This window comes from Drosophila obscura, unplaced genomic scaffold (assembly GCF_018151105.1).
Source record: "Drosophila obscura isolate BZ-5 IFL unplaced genomic scaffold, ASM1815110v1 contig_1, whole genome shotgun sequence".
Taxonomy (NCBI): domain Eukaryota; kingdom Metazoa; phylum Arthropoda; class Insecta; order Diptera; family Drosophilidae; genus Drosophila; species Drosophila obscura.
This window is the reverse complement of record NW_024542679.1, coordinates 7,330,280-7,351,258: the sequence shown is the minus strand read 5'-3', so window position 1 is coordinate 7,351,258 and position 20,979 is coordinate 7,330,280. Positions and strand designations below refer to the sequence as shown.

Here is a 20,979-nt window from a genome sequence, read left to right as displayed (position 1 = left end):
GAAAGAAAATCGCCCCAAAGGAAAAAGCGAAACGCATTCGGCATTTGAAATAGCAGCAGCAGCAACAGTAGCCGTAGCAGCAGCAGGAACGCACGAGGGAAGGCTATAAAAAAAGTTTAATTAGCCAATGAAACAACAAATTCAATTAAACAAAAGAATAAAACAAACAGCAATAACACAAACAATATACAAACTAAGCTAAAAAGTAACCAAAAAAGTCAGCAAAGCAGCAGCAAGCAGAAAGAAAGAACTATCCTACTCCTCTATCGAAACGGAATATAGAATATATTATAAAATATATTAAAAACAAAAACACACACACAGCCCAGCTATAGAAATAAACGAAATTTCTTGTTGTACTCGCAAATGTTGTTATTAAAAGAAAGTTAAAATAGTTTTACATAGTTTAAAAATAAAGCAAAAAGTTTAAGATCGTATAAATTGTTGAATGAATATTCGCGGTGCCTTTATTTATATAGCCAGCATATAGAAACAAAGTCTTAACAACAAATCCAGTAACATACATACATATATCTATATAGAGAGAGTTGATATATATATATATATATATTAAATATATAGACAAAGCAATAAATCGTAACGGAAACGTGCAATATTTTCAAAGGTTTAATTAAATTAATTTTCAATTGTGATTCAAAATAAAATTAAAAATCAACCAACAAATTAACAAGTAACTAAACTAAGCAAACAAATCAAAATATCAATAACAAAGCAAACAGCAACAAAAGTGAGAAACAAATTCTGTTTTAAAAAAAATTAACATAATTGTTATTGTTGTGTGATTATAAATTAATTGATATTCGAAATACTGTTACACAAAATAAAAAAAAACACCCAAAAAAAAACAACAAAAAACAACATCCAAGAAAAACAACCAACAAAACCAAAAACCCCGCAACGAGACACTATTTTTGGTTCGTGTATAATCACAAAATTTCGGAAATTTGTATGAAAAAATGAGCGACAGGGAGCGATCGTCCCCAACACTGATCGAAACTGGTTTAAAAAACTTAATTGGCGGCCGTGATGGTAATTATCCATTGATCAGCGGCATAAATGGTAAGTCTCAGTGAAAATACTACAGAAGATTCAGCAACAGTTTAGGATAGTATCTCAGAAAATATCTAAATATAGTCAGATATGTTGAAACAATAAAAATACCACAAAAAAATAACCCCAAATGTCTCATCCAAGGGTTCCAGTAATACTCAAAAAACATTACCTCCAAGTGCTGGCAATCTGCTTCCACTTGAAAACTTTCCGAAAAATGCGAAACACATGAAAATAAAAATTCTAAATAGAGCCAAGAAAAACCATAAAAATGAATTATTTTTTGATTTGGGGGGGTCAGTGCATGACCGGAAATATGCAAAATATTGTATGGGGGGAAAGACGATTGAGAGGGCAAGAAGTCGCAGATGTAGACACGTTTCAAATTAATGGCAAAATAATGTTTAGTATAAAATCCAAGCATTTTTCATGCCTCTCCCGTTTGCAACGGGAAAAACATAAATCAATGGAATGGAGCGGGGTGCCATCAAGGGAATTCAGGGACATTTGGGCATTCAAGGGGGGGCTGGGTGTGTGGTGTGCGCGAGTACCAGCAATGACCCATTTAAGGGAATGATTTCAGGGCTTAGCGGAATCTAACTAACAGCTCTAATAGATGCGACTGATGCGATGTCAGAATCAGAATTGATAAGGTTAATACCCCCTGCCACCGTCGAGGAAGAAGAAGCCAAGGGCGAGGCGGGGACACACGGCTAGAACTGAGGGTTGTCACAAGGTTACAGCGTGGCATATGGTCATCTGCGAGTACGAGAGAACGAGTATCTGTCTTTGGTGGTGGGGTTGGGGGATGTGTAGGTTGGAGGTCATTGAAGTACATTGAACGAGGGTTGACCCAGCAAGATCCCCCTCACTACCCAGCAACCGGTTCCCCCCACTGCCACTCCAGATGCGAAGCGTGTTATCAGTGCCTGAACCTATTGCCTCTTGAGGGGGCCTAATGGGGCAACGATTGCGGCACAAAACGATGTAATCGAAATGCCATATGCGAGTAGTACGAGTGATTTTTAATGGCTAATCAAACTAGTAATTGGGGAGGGCTGATTCGTTGCTTATTGTAGAGGAATTTTTCCAGAAATCAAGAATCTTTTTTAGGAAAGTTTTGAATAAAACTAATCTTATTTTTCAATGAGTTTTTAGTAGAAATCATTTTTATTTAAATTAAAAATCTGTGCAGTTTATATGCTTTATATTTATAAGATTTTTCTTAAGCATACATTTCCCTTTAGGAAAATCTTTTAAGAATCCAAATCGCTGGATTCGATTCCATGTCCTAACAATCGGCTGGAAGGACTCAAGGCTGTCGTTTATCTTACTTTTGCATCAATTTTCCATCCATTTTTCATTGCACTTTCAATTCGAATTTCTCTCTCTCTTTTTTCCAAACAATTACACAGCAATTTTCCTGACTGTCTTGGTTTGTGGATAGCCCTAGCCCGTCCTTCCCCTCCTTGCACACTCCGTCTGCTTGAAACGACATTTGCATAAGAAAAGAAATTGGACTTGACCAGCATATGGCTTCAAATAGAAACAACCGAGAACCCAGACAATGTTGTACATCTCTGTGGGGGAAAAGGGGGCAGAACAAAAAAATGTTCAATTGGGAAAGCATTTTAATTTTCTGTTGCACTGAGTACCCCTCCCCCTACCCACTACCCACTACCCACTTCCCTATCATCTGGGTAGCCCCCTGTGCTGTCTGCCGCAACGTAACCAGAAATCAATAGCATAAAAGCAGAACGAGAAAATTGCATTAAAAAGTGTCATAATCGGTCAGCATAATGACAAGTATTCGCCTACAGTGCCTGCCATTTGTCCAGCGCCAACCCTAGAGCCCCCTCTCCCCCACCATGTGTCGCCTCTCGAGTCGTTTTCCATAAATCAATATGCGGAAACCCTTATGGGGAAAGGCAATGCAGCGACGTTTTTGGATAGTTTTATATTTTGAATTTATTGTAGCATAACTTCTTGAGGTTTTCTTCTGTGTTAATTCTTTCGTAGTGTAGTTCTTATCGTGCAATACGTCTCCGTTGTGTCGTTGTTAACAAGCACTTGATTACCAGATTAGAAAAGAAGAGAAGAAATACGCGACAGAACGCAGAGAGAGAGAGAGAGAGGAGAGAACAGGCAGATAAGCCCCAGCCCGATAAGAAGGAAGGGTGTCTAATGCCGGAGGGGAGGGTCAAATCAAGCGATAAGCCCCACCAGTCAGCCGCCCCACAACTGAAGCTAGGAAAATTTTACATGAACATCAAAAGTCTCGTTGATAAGATTGTTGGCATGGGACTTTGCTAGGTGGCTCGTTCTCTGGAAAGGAGTCTCCGTCTCCGTCTGTGGCACCAATCACTTGACTGCCTGCCCTGCCACACATAAATTCCCCGAGTGTAACCCCATTAACCATAAAGATAGAAGCGGGACAGCGGGCCATGAAACGCGGGACGCGAGTGTCGTGTTCTGTCGCGTACAAAGCTCAAAAATTGATTCAGTTTATTTGATAAGCCAAAGCATTTGATTTGTATCTAGCAGTGCACTAAGAGGAAATCCAGAAGGGCATAAGTACTAAAAGAGAGAGGTATGTAGAGAGAGAGAGAGAGAGAGAGAGAGAGAGCGCGCGAGAGTGGGGTAGTAGAACCTGCTTAAAAGAAACAGATTGTGAGAGGGAGGAAGTACAAAGTCTGCCAATGAGTCGCTTGTTTAAAAATGTCTATGAGGAATGTCATTTAGTGGACGGAACCAAAAGTCCAAATCAAATTAAAAACGCGGGTTCACTTCAAGTCCAAAGCAATACAATGATTGGTATTTAGAGGGTGATCTCCTTGGAAGTTTATGATTAGATATAAACTGTCTTAAGCTTATTCCTTAAGCATTGAGTGAAATTATTCACTCTCTTTTACTTTCAAAGAGTTTCCACAGAAATAAATTAACGAAAGAGAAAGAAACGGAAGTCCAATTAAAATGCATTGATTTTATGAGAGAACTTACTTTACTCTTCTATTTATTCCCCATAATTTCATCAACGATGAATAGCTGCGCTTCAATCAATGCGCAGGCTATTCAAGGCTGAAGAATAATCCATTGGATTTGTGGATATTCGAGAAACGAATTAGTGCAAGAAATCTGCACTTAGATTTTGTGAGTTTAGTAGAAGATTTCATGTGGACATTCGTTTATTCCAGCTGCTGATAATCTCCTGTTATGATAATTATTCAATGTTAAATCCACTTGAAAATGGAATTTAATTGAATGCCAGGCCAGGCCATTCAGCATTTGCCATTCGTTTTTGGCCAATTGAAATATGAAATGCAATGAAACGAATGAATTATGTTAAGTGGAAAACTGAAATGTCATCCTCCCTCCCTCCTATCCACTGTCTCCGTCACGGGCGGGTAGGACTGATGTGCAATTATATTTTATTTGATTTGCATGTCAATGTTGCATAAAACGAAGCGCCAGTGCCGGCAATTGGCATAAATAAATGACAGACAGCTCCAGAACTCGATCGAATTGCTGTGTTGTTTGCCAGAGTAAACAAGACAGAGAGAGAGAGAGGAATCAAGTGGAACTATCTTCTATATGTATATATATATATATACGTAAACGTACATGACTACACGTTTAATATGTACGTATTATTGATTTGCAAATTGGCCTGCTAATCATTAATCTAGAATATTTTGCAATGACATAATACTCAACTGGCAGCAACTGTGGAAAGCGTGTGGCGTCAATTGATATGAATAAAATAATAAGAATAATATATGTACAAAGTATAAATATTATTCTAAAAGTATGCATTGATAAGCCTTTGGTTTGATTGCTTCGCACTCAAAACTTTACCTGCCATGAAGCTTCTCTCAGTCTCTCTTGAGCGAAAAGTTTTCATTGATTCATTGACTTTCTTCGGGGCAATTAAAACTTTTAATTGAAAAAATTTCCCTCACCCACCACCCCACCAAGTCGTGACTCTGCCTAGGAGAAAACATTTGCCTTGCGTATGAGCAATATTTCTGTGTGCATTTGCATAATTAAGCGGGTGAGTGAAAAGTGTGAAAAGCTCACACAAAAGTGGTCTACACTGGTGTGACAAAATATTTTCATAAATATACAATATGGCAGGGTGATGGGGGGGTTGTATGGTAGAAATGCATTTGAGGAAAAACAAAACTCAGCAAAAGAAAATGTTGGCGAGTGAGAAATTTGTCATGCCAGGCAGCAGCTGGTGGTCATTTTTTTGTTTGTGATGGGAATCGAGCATCTCCCCGAGAACTCAAATTGCGGTCACAACGATTTGTTTGGGACGATTCTATTTTAAACAAAAGATATAACTACATATATGTAAAGATACACATACTCGTAGTAGCTGTTTCATGTGTGTGTTGCGTATCTGCAACTGGCTTTTGGTTTCGGTTTGCTTAAGGTTTCATGCTGCTCCAGCAAATGTCAGACACTTTGTTTAATCAATTTTTGCTGAGTTTGGGCTTTAAAAAATTATGGGCAATATTTGCTGGCATTTAGCCATGCGAACACATGCACACATACAGCGATACTCCTATATTATTTATGTGTGTGTGTGCTGTGTGTCCCAGCAAGGACGTTGTTACCTGGAAATTCAAGCAAGGAATATGGCAGCAGGCGGCATCAGCAGGAAAAAAAGTGGAAAAAAGAAGAAAAACGAATCAAATTAAGGTTAAATACCACAAAGCGAGCAAACACACACACACATTGAAACTTAAATCCAAAACTAAACACACACCGATACAGACACAGACACAGACACAAACAGACGCGGAATACACGTTCATACATACATATACATATTTACGTGGGTCCCTCTTTGGCGGCGCTTGAAAGCAGGCAACACTTTTTGGCCTTTGCCGCCCGCTGACTTCGTTTTCGACCTCCGCCCCCCAGTCCCTGCGTCCCTTCTGGCGCTTCTCCTTGCGGCTTAAAGGTTCCTTTTTTCACGTAGGCGTTGCCACCGGAATTTCTGTTGGCAAAATGATGGACAACAACAACTGGCACACAGCACACAGCAGAAAACAAACTGCCAGGAAGTGCCAGGAGTGGAAAACAGTCACGAAACCCACTCCAGGAAGAGGGAGCCGAAGAGCCGAAGGAGCAGAAATTGAGCACTAAAAATACCAAAAACAACAACAACTAGCAGCACAGTTCACAGTTCGTGCAACATTAATAACAAAATCCATAAATGAAATAATGTTGCTCCTTTATTTGTTGCCTGATGACGTCAAAAAAAAAAAAGAAGAAAAGCGATGGAAAGGAAGAGGGAAAATGGAATGGGGAAACCGGAAAAAGGGAAATAGAAATGGCAACAATACAGAAAAAAAAAATAAAGAATACAGAAATAAAAATGAAGGAAATACAAAGTTCGCCAAATGTCTAAAAAAATCGACTACAAAAATACAAAACGGGATGTTCTGACCCACCACCACCCCCCCCTTTTGTAATGGCCAAAAACCTCGCGGCACACAAAAGACACACAGACACACATACGACAGAGGCCCCCTACTAACCCTCCAACCCACACACACACACACAAACACTTTGCACAGATTTTTACTGTGGAATGCACGGCTCTCAAGCCCCACACTCACTCCTGCCACAGCGAACCTGCCTCAGAGCCGTGGCTCAGACTGAACATGTGTTGGTTGTAAACAGGAAGCGGCAGAGGCAGAGGCAGTGGCAGTGGCAGCAGCAGCAGCAGAGGCAACAGCAGCAGTGGCAGTGGCACAAGCCGAAGCAGCTGGGGCTCCGCAGAAAATACGAGCAACGAAGAATGTTGTGCCACATTCCCTACACCCCACCCCACCTCCGCCCCTGGTGCTCCTCTGCTCGTTTCGTCGTAGCATGTTGCAAATGTCAAAGTAGCAAAACCCGGAAATTCGAAGGACATGCTCGAAACACGACGCCCACACAAGAGCAGCGCCCACACAGGCAGAATAAAAGAGAGAGAGAAAATCAGCAGTGAGTAGCAAGAGAGCGGCAGAGAGAAAAAGTCTCCAAAAAAGAGAGAGATAGAGAGAGGGCAACACGTGCGCAGATGGGATTCCTCTCTCTCTCTCTCGCTCGCTTCAAGTTTTGGTTTTTGTTTTCATTTGTGTGCAAGGCTTTGCTTTTGGCCTGTAAATGTTATTGTCTTTTATGAGCCGGTAATACTATGCTCTCTCTCTCTCTCTCTCCCTCTTTCTCGTTGTCTCCTTCTATTTGTACGTCTCGCTGTGTCTTGCCTCTTGGGCAAAATGTAAGTCAAACTTAAGCATCTTAAGCCAAGTTAGTGCCCCGTCTCTCAGGTCTCCCGTTTCTCGCTTGTTTTTCCAACTAACATTAGGAAAACAGAGGGCTTTACTCTGCATTTTCTAACCCTCTTTCCACGCCTCTGTGACAAAAAGCGTGCTTGAATTATTAACCCAAAGTGTGCGGTTTCTTCGATTAGTTTTTGGCTCAATCACGAGTGTCAATTTCAACTTCAGTCATAATGCTGCTGGCTTTTTAGCGGTTTATAAAGTGAGGGCGACACGGGGCACAAGAGATGATGATGATGACATTAAAGACACACATGGCGTATACGCAATGTAGTCTTAGACAGGGAAAAGCTTTTAATCTGCAAGGAAAATTGATGTAAACAAGAGCCAAAGCATTTCAAGGTTACTTCTGCTAATCCCTATACCAATCGGCGTATGGGCAATCTCTTCTCAATCATACGCACTGTTGTCCCGCCTCTGGGCTTAGCTTTTGACAAATAACATGTGACAAGAGCGAGATTATATTCCATACTATCATTCTGATTCGGTATTGCAATTATTTTCGGAACTGATAGTCAATATTTACCTCAACTTTTCCGCTAATACTCGCGCATGATTATAATCAGCTTTTCCCATCTGCTGACGTAGTTTTTCAGGCACTCGCTTGGATCATGTGCTAAGAAATAAAAGTAGAGCAACAACAATTCAAGAATGAATAAAAAGAAATCTTTAAAAATGTTTTCCGAGGTGGGGTGGGGGATAGTGCAAAGAAGAGTACAAAATTTATTTAAATAAAACAAAAAAAAAAAAACTAAAATTAGCCAAAGATAATTTAAAATGGAAATTGTAGCCCCACCCACAAAGATACATTTGCTTAATTTACCTTTTAAAATTGTTTTCATTCTCGAAATGAAAATATTTTTGGAAAATCTCTGTGTGTGTGTGTTTTTGTGTGTTTGTGCCCCTTCTTTGCGTTTCAATTAGCATTCGATCGCTGACGCAATATCAATTGTTTTTCTTTTTCCCCTAGATAAAAATCTCATTTTTAATTAGGTTTTTCCGCGAGCATAAATCGTCACCTTCAATTGTTTTGATCTATTTATACATTTTGGAAATTCCTTTTGGCCGCCTTTTTGTTTGTGGTTGGCAACCTGTGATAGATAAGCCAATTTAGGCTATAGCCTTGCCAGCATAGGAAACTGCTACAAAAATGAGTGTCAAAAATTCAGTTTTAAAGACTGAAAATTGATTGCAATCGAAGGGGGTTCACTGATAGCACTACAGGAAGGTGCAGAATGACAGTGGTGGGTGTGCTCAAAGACGGGTTCGATTCAATAATTCTTATCATTCTTTCTTTTGAAATTATGGCACAAATTGCATTGTTAATGAAACATTTATGGCATCTGCTGTTTCTGGAATTACCTAAGAGCTCTTTCTATATATATTTTATATAGCAAATACCTTGAGCATTCTCAGTTCTTAGATTAACTTTAGCTAATCAGTGGTTTCCGCATGCCCAAAACTATTGCATGATATTTAGCCGTACGATATCGATTTCATTTATAACTTTTGTTTATCTTTCACTCAAAAGTTCCCGCTATCTGTTCCCCTATGCACTGTATATATTATATACTTTGCACATCGATCTTCATAATCAGACTTCCTTGAGCTGAAATTTTATTTGTTTTCTTTGGCTCATTTGTCAAAAAGGCGAAGCCGCCTTTTGTTGTACAAACAATTTGTGTGTGTCCGTCTACCCTTTAGATATAAACAGTGTCCATCATATCTGTATCTGTATCTACAGACAGGCTTTATCAATAAACATATTCGACGATAAATCAAAGTGCAGAAATTGCAATATTTATCAGAGAATCAGGCAAAGAAAGAGACCAAAAAAAAAAGAAGGGAAATGAAACCATTTTTGTGGAGAGTTTATTTTTCCATTGAGAGCGATTTGCGTATAATACGATACTATAAACAAAAGATTATGGGTTTTATGGGCACAAATTAGTACAAAAAAGGCGAAAAAGCGCAAATAAATAAACATTTTTGTTCAATGAAATGTGATTATGGACAGACGGGCGTCGCCGTCTCCACAGAGGCAGAAGGCAGGGTACTCGCAGAAATGATACCATAGCAAAAACAGGAAATACCTAATGAATATGAATAGGAATATGAATATAGTATGCGTGTGTGTGGGGGGGTTCGATACATGTGCATATGTGTGTCCAATTAGTATATACATAGGTGTGCAGATAGGAGCTGATGTGTGGTTAGAAATGTATCTACAAAATACATTTTGGTCAAATTTTAAAATATAAATTGTTTGTTATCTTTTTTTGCAGGTATTTTCAGGGAAATTGTGTGTGATAAAAATGCAAATATTTTTGGAAATAGTTCATAAAATACTAGCTTCAATGGGGGATGTTTCAATATTTAAAAAAAAAATTATTTTCCTATGGAAAATTTAAAGTTAAAATATTTGAGGCATATCAAAAGATGATAATACTCGTAGAATATTCAGGAACATTATTTCAGAGGTAATACCTGCCCTGTCCCGACGAAGTGCCCTGTCAAGTATGCTTTCTCATATAGGCCCTTTCTCTCTCTCACTCTCTCCCTCTTTCTCGCTGAACCTCTTGCTTTCCTACTCGTATAAAATGCAACCTTTCTCAACTTAAATTAAATTGCTTGTCAATTCATAGTTCCCAGAAAACTTCGAGTCCCAATTCCCAAGAGCCAAGTCCTATCCCTAGCACTGACCATATCTATATGTCATTCTTGGACTGTGTCCTCATTTTGTTGCTTCAATCAAGTTTTCAATAAAAAACTGGAGCGCATGAGACTGATAGTGACAGGGAGAGAGGGGGACGCATCAAAAATTGATTAGTTTATAACGAAGGCAAATTGAGGTTTAATTTGCTTTGAGTGGGGGCTGAATCGCACAGACATCGTGTACCGCTCTGTGCGTGACTGCTGTATCAATATGTCTGCCACTGTACATTGTCTAAAAGGTCATAAAGGGGAAACGGGGTAGGGGGTAGTGGGTAGGGGGTAAGAATGGTCATGACTGCACTGAGAGTCAGGTCATAGCCACAATTTGCTGGCCATTAAGCCACAAAGATGGCTCATGGCTCATAGCTCATGGCTCATAGAATATGAGCGGGGGGCCAGAGTCGACAAGATATTTTCCATTTAGGGGGTGGGTGTCTATAAAATATTTACCCCCCTAGAATGAATGATTTCCCCCCTCTAAATTGAGTAAAGGGTCTCTCGTCTCTGGTTGTGGTTGCCCCTTTTCTCTGTTTCTCTGTTTTCTTTCGCCCCTCTCTGTTTTGGGTCATTATATTAGTTGGCTATCGTTTTGTGGGTCTCTTTGTTGTTGCCTCTGCAATTAGTTTGGCTTGCATTCGTTTGACATTTTGCCGTGCCCCAAGCGCCCCCCTTTTGCAAACCCCCTCCACACCACGTAGCACCGATAGTTCTCTTCCTCTTGCGACAATATCTCGTGCATTCGCTTTTGTCAATTGACATTTCTATTTCTTCGAGTCACTCAGACATGCACAATCTGCATGTGTGTGCATATGTTTGCGAGTGTATTAGTGTGTTGCCAGGACAGACCCCACTGCCCCTCGGCCCGTCTACCCCGCGTACCAACTAACCACTCTTGCATAGTCTGCCACTAATGTGGCGTACGTTTTTTGGCCAACACTTTATCAAGATGGCAGACGCCTTGGCTCCCAGCCAGCCAGCCAACCAGCAGCAGCGGTGCACACAAAGCTACACAATTTTGTACCTACCTCGAAATAAGCAGAAGAGGGGGCTGCACGAGAGGGTGGGCAAGGTACTGCACCTTGAGTTTTGGCCACCCTTTGCGCTGGGTGGGAGGAGGATTGGAGTACAGTGGAGGAGTTTGCTTAAAAGTAAAAATTTGTGGACAACTTTTTTTAAATTAAAATATGAGAGCTTTTTACCGTTAATATGCCACCCATTTTTCCCCCTCACCTCACCACTTTCCACCCAGGATGAGTCAATTCTTTCGCTTTTATATTTTCTATTTTCTATTTGATTTTCTTTTTGTATTTTGCTTTCGTTAACAAATTTGTTTTCCTTTTTGGAATTATTTATCTTGGCGCAATTTTTCATTTCGCAGCGTTCAAGGGGAGGGAAAACTCTTAAGCAGCTTCTCAGGGTATCAAGGGGTTCGCTGCGACAACATGTGCCATTTGTCTTCCAACCTTCAAGAACATTTAGACGTCATTCATCTCTCATAATTTCTCTCGGGGCGATTTTCTTTGCTTTATTTTTATTTGTGTGTGTGTTTCTTTGCGTTGCTACTTATGCTTTCCATTTTCTTTGTGTGTGCATTTCATTTGGGAAAGCGAAGGAATTTTCCACCATTTAATCGAGCTAAAATATTTGGTTGGTTCCTGGCTTATTGTTGATTGCCGGAAAGTTCTGCCATCGTTCCCCTGTTGATGATGGTTCTTGGGTGGCCTTCTACTTCTGGTTCGAGGGGCCATAAAACTTTTCGACTGCTGCCCCCGTCAAGGACGTTTGATAAGATTGCCCCAACAGCAGCAGCAGCAGCAGCAGCAGAGTTGAAACATTATTTGCCGCTGGAGTTCAAGTTTTATGCAGAATAAACTTTTATGGGAACGGAAAATACAAACTTTTTAGGACAGGACACGGACACACAACAAATAACGGGAATTCCTGTTTGGTGTCTTCCCAACAATAATTATGGGAGGGGGGGGAACCCATCGAAATTATTCGGAATTCTCAAAAGAATATTTAAAAATTTAAATTCTGAATTCATATAAAAACATAAATCACTGCGTGACGCAGTTTATGCCCTGACTAATGTCTATATAGTAGCAGAAGCTGTCTATATCTTGAGCTAATCCGCCATCAAAAAATATATGTCAGCAGCAAAATTCCATTGCCCGAAAAAAAAGCCACAAAAAACGTACTAAAAGAAAATCCACAAAAAAACCAAAACAAAAACGTATGAAAAATGTTCAAAATTAAATTAAAATAAACACCTCGGATATTCTAAAAATTCCAAAATAAAAATTTGTCAAACAAAAAAAATTTCACTCTCGACTGCAGTACAGTATAAGTGAGAAAAGATTCCGTTGTGGGTCGCGGGTGTTTATTTTGATTGTCTTGATTACAGTCATCATTCAGATCGTTGATTACACCATAGAGATACACACTCCATAGATACAGCTACACATTACACACAGATGTATAGCTATGCCTATAGATACGAGCGATATGGACATTATACAATACCAGAGATTGCTGCTCTGCTGGCATGGGGCCAATAAATAAGGCTGTGGAAATAATAATAATAAAAACATATACACCCACCCATAGAGTCGTAGAACAAAGGTTGATGCTGGTGGCATGGAGGTGTGGCCTGTAGATCCCGTATATTTCTATATAGAAAGGGCAAGTGCCAAACAGAATTATTAGAGGCGAGATTTAAATCCCAAAATCCCATTTAAACGGAAACATTAATATGAGTATCGCACATCAATTGGCCAATCAATGTGCTACGAGTGCGCTCGTGTTGTAGGTTATATTTCTTTTGTAATCTATTGGGTGTGGTTCGGACAAGTAGTATTACAACCTTATCCATGGCATCCAATGGGATATATATATATATATATGTATGTATATGTATTTGTATGTACCTGTGTGCGCGTGGGGGGGATCGTAAATAAATCGAGCGACCGTCGAGTGCCCACCGTCTGGTGTTTTTATTATCAATTTCCAGTTTACTTTTTTAGTCTGGCTATTCAACGGAATGGCATGGCACCATTGCCATAAAGCAACTCTTTTTTATGTGGGCTATATATAATAATATTTTTTATATTTAAGTGATTGATTTGGATTTGGACATAATCAGTGACTTATTTACTTATTTATGGAACGCGTGGCGAAAACTAAAGGGGGTTATCGAATGGCGCTAGCACCAGGATCCATTGGTAGAACATTTCCAGTCGAATGCTAGTATTTTCTGTGGGATTTCCCTGCTCTTTGTATTTTCTTACCTCATCGATAACGATGATGCATGTTCCGGTGCATTTTCTAATATTAGTTGCAGCTGTCGAATTGTGACACCTTCCTCATCTTTAATATCTGTAATATTTGTCCAGTCAGCTGCCCAGTCGCTTAGATCATTGTGTGTGTCCAGTGGTGCCCCAAGGCGGTGTAGCCACTATGTCTATTTGCCTTACGATTCATCAGATTAAAGTGTCACGAAGCTACTCTGTGGAGCTCCATGCTCTCTTCCATCTTCCATCTTCTATCCCCCCATTCTCATCTTCATTCTCCCTTATGCCTCTTCCTCTCATCTTATATTCTTGCTGTCTTCTTTCTCTGGCTTCTCATCTTTCATAGTTCTCTTGTTGTCAATTTGCGTTTATTAGATGCACACGAGGCGCTGGCGAGGCTTGAGCTATAGATACCTGAGCGGTGTGGAAGGGCGGGAACTGTATTTTAGAGGGGCATTGTGTAGTGCTGAGGGGAAGGAAAGTGTGGACATGTGAATGACTTAGGTCACAGCTGGCGGGACGAGAGCAGCAGCAGCAACACTTGAGAGCAGCAAAGCGTGCTCAACTATTTCGCTGCTGCTGTGTGACTTACACACCTGCCACACCTGTGCCTCTCCGCTCCGTGTACACAGCCCCCCCCACCACCACCCATAAGCCTCGTCTTAGGCTGCCTGCCACACATGCTTTTTATTCAATTAACACAACGAGAAGAGCAGAAAAGAACCAGCCCAGCCCGAAGGAGAGACATGCATTAATTTGAGCCAAGAGCTAAGGCAGCTGCCAAAAAATTGACTTAATTTGTTGAGCAAACAAAGAGCAGAGGCAAAGAGTGAGAAAGGAGATATATGTATAAAAAAACACCACGAGTATCCCACCAAAAGGGGTCTGTAGGGGACTTTGCAATCGAAATAATCCGTTAATTAGCCAAGCAAATAGGAAGGAAACTTTTACTTTTTGGGGGAACGAGCGCTCAAAAAATATGCAAATTTCAATGATTTAAATCTAAAGCTAAAGAGCAGAAACGTGAAGAAAAAATGCGGAAACAGACGAAGCAGAAGGGTGAACAGGACTTGGGTTTTGATTAAAACTCATGGATATATTTTACAGGAAATGTGTGCCACCTTATGTGACAGGATTTCAATAGTTTGTACTTCTGCCTTTCTGTAACGCATCCTGCTGTTAATTGAGAGCGGGCAAAAGGGGATTAACCCAATTTAAAACCAGTCCAAAGGACAGCCGGACATGACTTAAGTGCCTTCTTCTGTACCAAGGGAAAACTTCTGGTCAGGTCAGAGTTACCTGGTACCCTGGTACTCTGGTACTCTGTGCCTCTAGTGCCTAGCCCCTCTTGGTGGCAGCAACAGCCTCAGCCTCAGCCGCAGCCTATCAAAAAGCGAGATGCAAACACATTCGGCAAGTGCCACTAAAACAAAAAAAAGGAAACTGTTGAGCTAGCGAGCTTTTTCACTAGCTGTTGAATTTAGATTAAATTAAGAAGTCGAGCGATTCAATATACTTTATGTGTGTACAGTTTATTTGTTAAGTAGGCGAAATATGGGGTGCGTAGGTGTAGCGAAATAAAGCGAGGGGTACCGGATGATCAAATCAAAGCGAGAATTGAAGACGCAGGGTCTGTTCAATATGCGAGAGAAGTGAGTGATTGATCAAGACAGTAGAACGTGAGTGCGATAATGATGACGATCAATTAAAGACTAGAAGAGGGCAGGCGGACCGAATTGCCCGTTCCCTAATGCAAGCGAGAGAGAGAACGAAAGAAGCGATAGAAGCTCGGCTGCTGCTGAGCCGAGCACGAGCGATAGATAGAGAGAGAATGCGATAGAACAGTATAGATGCTGCAGCTGCAGTAGCAAATGAAGAAGGAGATATAAAGAGGCGAAAGAACGGCCGCTGCCGTGAGTAATTATAATCGGTTACAATATATATGCAGTGGGCAATGCAAATGAAAACAAAGGTGAGATTACGTTAATTTGCTCCACTGGCTATTTTGAGGAATTTATTGGGGAATATGAGGCCGGGAAACCAGACATACTCCCCCGTTGAAAGCCTGACTTTCAACAGATGCTGAAGGGTTTCACAGCCGTCGCTTGTGGCTGATTTGATGTAGCAATCCTGATTCCGTATTTAGCAAAGCATCTTGAGACACGTCAATGAATCCGGGTATGAATTTGACCAATGTCCCAGGGTTCTGTATACGCTTTGAACGCAGCTGCAGCGACGAGATGTAATCTTCTTTCCATCGCGTACAGGAGATATGGAGTAAGTAGGTAACGCATTGCCTGTCATCCAATTGACGCAAGATCAGGCATGTTACGCTAGGTTCAGGAAACGAAAAGAGAGGGCCACGAACTGGCACATCCAGATCGGCAGAGCTCCTGTAATTGAAGCTAATGTTGTAGGATTAAAAATGCCCAAAATGTGGCCTGAATTGTCAGTGATTCGAAAGCAATTGTAGTTGCCCATCTTCACGGCAGCTCCACTCCCCCTAATAGGCCAATATTGGGATGGACTTATTGCAAGCAGAGCACGAAGTCCAGCGCGAAGTTTCTGCTTATTAGCGTTGATGAACGCTAAGGTTTTGGTGCGCTGAACTAGAGTCTTGTTTGGTACGCCGATTGGATGACGGCCAGCCAGGTTTAACGAAGATTGAGAATGAGTTCCATAAATCAAAAGAGGGGGCTCGTTCAAATGAATCCGACGAGACCAACGAGAAGAAATACCAACCGGATTGTGACCGTTTGACTTCACGTAGCTACTGGCACGATAAGTCTCAATGCTGACGTTGCAGAATCCGTCAGCTTCACACTCAGAGCTTAGAGCTGGTCTTGATAAAGGAAGTTTAGGACCAGGTAGTCCGGAGGGGTCGTTGGGCTGTTCTTCTGTAGACAAGGCATGAACTGAGCGCCTGCAGGGGCGCGTCGACGACTGAATGTTCAAGCACGAGAGTAATGGTCTCTTAGTAGCCGGTTCCGAAGCTAGTTCCAACGGTGCTGGGACATCGCTGCCAATGTCGAACTTCAAATGTGGTTCCTTGTAACCTGTCGTCAATTGAGCAGCTGATAAAGCTGGTTTCTCCAAAATCGTATTGTACTCCTCCTGAGAACGGGAGCTGGATTCAGAGACATCCATGCATACGTCGCGAAAATGATTTTTTGCATCAACAGACTGCTTTACCCGCTCATCTGTTGTCAACTGCAGCATTCGCCCCACACATAAGCATGTGGCTGGCTTCGTTGTATCCGTAGATGGCGATTGCACAAGGCATAGAACGGGTGCCGGATTCCTCCGTGGTGGCAGCTGCCTGCCAACAATATTAGCAATAATAGTTTTTGCTGAAACTGTAGAGGGAGGAGGCAGGTGAGGGTTGAGACGAGAGATTTCCAGCCGAATCGAAGCATTCAGCGGCATGAAACCACAATTAAACTTTTCGCACAATCCAATGTGATTATTGTCGTAATCCAACTCTTGGAGCTCGTTGTGCAGGGTTTTAAAAGTGCCCTGCAGCTCCTCGATCTCCTTCAGCCATACAATTAGCGTAAAATAATCACGCAGCGATATCTCACTCTCCAAAATAGCCTTCATCCTTTCCAATTGTTTTATTAATGAAGGTACTTTCAGTCTCAGGAAAGTCACCCTGTTTTTAGCTGCGGCTACTGCAATGTCGTTTCCAGCATCGGTTCCCATAGCAAGGGCAGAGTTAGAAACGTTTCTAGCGGGAAGATGACCGAAAAGAGCAACACGCAAAATATACGGGAAAGACTGCCGACAGCTATGCCTATATGCATGGGCTGTCTCTATAGCTTGTGTGCACCTATGTGGTCGATGACACGGGTTGAGACAGCAGGCAAGTGAAACCAAACGAACGAACGGACTTGAGGGTAATTTCGATAATAAATTGTAGTTTGTAATTTGCACTACCGAATTGTTTATTGCACAAATCACGTCGGGGTCACCAAATGTTGAGCTAGCGAGCTTTTTCACTAGCTGTTGAATTTAGATTAAATTAAGAAGTCGAGCGATTCAATATACTTTATGTGTGTACAGTTTATTTGTTAAGTAGGCGAAATATGGGGTGCGTAGGTGTAGCGAAATAAAGCGAGGGGTACCGGATGATCAAATCAAGCGAGAATTGAAGACGCAGGGTCTGTTCAATATGCGAGAGAAGTGAGTGATTGATCAAGACAGTAGAACGTGAGTGCGATAATGATGACGATCAATTAAAGACTAGAAGAGGGCAGGCGGACCGAATTGCCCGTCCCTAATGCAGCGAGAGAGAGAACGAAAGAAGCGATAGAAGCTCGGCTGCTGCTGAGCCGAGCACGAGCGATATGAGAGAGAGAATGCGATAGAACAGTATAGATGCTGCAGCTGCAGTAGCAAATGAAGAAGGAGATATAAAGAGGCGAAAGAACGGCCGCTGCCGTGAGTAATTATAATCGGTTACAATATATATGCAGTGGGCAATGCAAATAGAAAACAAAGGTGAGATTACGTTAATTTGCTCCACTGGCTATTTTGAGGAATTTATTGGGGAATATGAGGCCGGGAAACCAGACAGAAACGAAACGGCAAAACCGCAAATTGAAAGAGCTGCAAAGAAACATTTGCATAAGAGACTGCGAAACGGTTTGCATTTGATGAACGTCGATTCGAGAGGCGTCTCTCTGGGCTTTCGGGGGCGTATAGCGTATAGCGGGTGGCCACTGTATGCCACACTCAATTCATTCAAAAAAAAAAAAAAACAAAACCCACAAGAGACAAAAAAACACTTAAAGCAGCAACGAGAACTGCGACAATGTTGGACACAGAATAAAAAGTGGGCAAGAAGATAAAACAAAAGAGAAAACGTTGAAATGAAAATGCAACCGCCACCGCCCCCGCCCACTCAGCCAGCCTTTAGAATTTTCTACCCACCCTCCGCAATCGACTGGCTGGGTCGCTTCTGGTGTCGCTTCATGCGGCTGCTGCTTCATTAAAATTTGGTTTTCATTTCAATTAAGTTGCGGTTTCCAGCGGTTGGCCAACAAGTGCCGGTGGAAAATCAAAGCGATTGTTTGGTTAGCAAATAAAAAGGAGCCGGAAAAATGAAGGTGGAAGCGTGGTTGAAAGTGGAAAAATATAGGGAGGAAAAGCTCAGTGCAGGGAAAGTAGATCAAGTGGAAGAGGAGCCCTATCTGAGAAGAGTACACTTTTGAGAGCAATTCTTTAAGTTTTTGGACTTTAAATTGAAGTCAACAAATACTGCCTTTAATGAGGGGAATCCTTGGCCATTAAAATGTTCCGTTTCAGCTAATTTGATGCACAATTAATTTCCAGTTAGGTAAATCATCAAACGTTTTCCCCCCCATTCGATTTATACGAAAACAAATACAAAACACATTTCGTTGTAGCCAAATGGGGGCCCAAATGCCCACCCACTCGAAGAGATCTGTTTGCTCATCCACCTGCCTCGAACTCGGCCAAAAACTAACGAAAACTGAACAATAAATATGTACATATATGTATATGTGTGTACATTGCTCTGAGAATGGAGGCGGTGATGTCTGTCTGCCATTCGAGATGGATGTGTGGCTGGGCAAAAACATATTCAAGACTTTTCTCCAAATTCCTGCCAAAATAAGAGATGGAAAATGGGAAAATTTAAAATTCAATTTTGCCTTTGATCAAAGATGAAATTGCAATCCAGCAGTAGACTGCTGTTTGAGGGGACGAACAGAGAGGGTGGAGGATTTATTACTATGAAATGTTGTAAACGGCCAAACGGGAATACGTAGCGTATGCGTAATGTGCGCGGCTCTCTCTCCCTCTCTCGAGACCAATGGCAGATGCAAATATAACAAATAAGTACGAATGAATATTCGTATTCGTATTCGTAGATATTTGCACACTTAATGAGCCAATAAAAGTGTTGCGTGTCGCATCGCATACATTTTCCCACAGCTAAATCAATAAAAAAAAATTATTTCTTTTATTCTATCTGCAGTATTTGTAAATTATATTTTAAATTTTACTTTATTTTCAAATGGTTTCTTAATTGCAATTCGGGGCATTGAGATTGTTAATTACTTGGATAAGTGTCAAGAAAAAAAGAAAAAGCACTGAACTGAAGGCATTTAAAAATATGTTTTGGCAACTGCCTTAAGTGCTATATTGATTTGCCCTTTTGTTCGTTTTTCCCACTTTACCGAACATAAAAATTCTCATGTTTTTCGTTAGATGAAATCTTGTCGGTTTTCCCACTTTCCTTTCCTATTGAGCAATAAAAACGGGCAGATAAATTTTCTGGTTCCCCAGTGCAAAATGCAATCATTCTCTTTTGGGGTGTGTGGTCCCTGTGCCCGTATTTTAATTACCCTAAAAACGTACGCATACCCGAAAAAGATGTTTGCCAAAAATCACATTTGTCTGAAATTTTCTGTATTTATTTTGAATTAAACATAAAATGGTAATTGAAAATGTGTTTTAATTAAAATTTTTATCTTTCTATTTGCAGGTGAGTTTTGTATACAAATATGATTTGATTTCGCTTTGCGAGTGCAGGGGACTTTCTGTCCCAGAGGTAAGTAAAATTGAGATGACAGATATCAAGAATTGTATGGATTTTTCGGACATTTTGTGAGTGAATTGTGCGGCTTCCAGTGGGGGCTCACACAGCGATCAATTGGGGTTCATGATGTTGTGTTATTCCACATAATTATAGATTATACAGACAGCGAATACAATTAGAAATTGTGATTAAAAAATGCGCGATGAGATAGCATAATTATTAATGAATATAACTATATTCTATACATAGAAATAAAAGAAGAAATATAAGCCACTTCATTTATGAATTGAACAGGATGTCAGTGATTGATTAATATATGAATTAATTCTTAACTTTTAAGAAGGGGAGTTCGAGGAAGATTCTAGAAAATCTAGACAGATAAGATGATTTAAATCTTAAATGCATAGATACCCCAAAAAATTTTCATATATTCCAAATTCTAGTACGATTTCTTATGCCCTTGAATGCCTACGTTATTTCACCACAAACAAAAAAAAAGCGATACCCCTTTGGCAGATTTTCGTTTCCACTTTCGACGGATTCCACTTTTTTTTTTTTCATGCCAGCCGAGAGCTTAGTTAATTAACACTCGCCGGCAATTACAAAAAAATAAAACAGCAACAGCAATACAGCCACAATAAACAGCTCAATTAACGCCACTCACGAGAGGGTTTGGGTTGTATCTGGGTGGGAGGGAGATGTGCATGCATCAGCAGCAGCAGCAGCAGAAATTTTACTGGTTCGAAGTAGTTTTGTCATGTGAACGACAATTAGAAAACGCGGTTACATCATGGATACCGAAACACACAAAACAAAAACTCACACACACACACACACACACATGCACAGAAAATAGTAAACGGCAACAAAGGGTTAATTCCCCATTACGTGCTTATTGAGAGCGAAACGGCGGCAGGGAAGGAAAATGTCATTGAGGCAACTTTTTCAGAACCGAACAAATTATGAAAAACTATCCAAAAAGAGAACAGAAAATAAAGTA

The 20,979-nt window shown here is 40.8% G+C and overlaps 1 protein-coding gene across 3 annotated transcripts in view; it reads left to right on the top strand.

Annotated features, from left to right (window-relative positions):
* Window positions 1-20,979, top strand: part of LOC111072208 (hepatic leukemia factor) — a 56,568-nt gene that overhangs the window by 12,807 nt on the left and 22,782 nt on the right. For 2 of the 3 annotated variants that reach the window (XM_022363932.2, XM_022363930.2), the window contains exon 1: window positions 841-1,080. The exons of the other annotated variant lie outside the window; for it this stretch is intronic. In XM_022363932.2, the coding sequence (XP_022219624.1) occupies window positions 978-1,080 (103 nt within the window). In that variant the 5' untranslated portion in view covers window positions 841-977. Of the gene's footprint in view, window positions 1-840; window positions 1,081-20,979 lie in introns of those variants that run through there. 3 annotated transcript variants of the gene reach the window in all.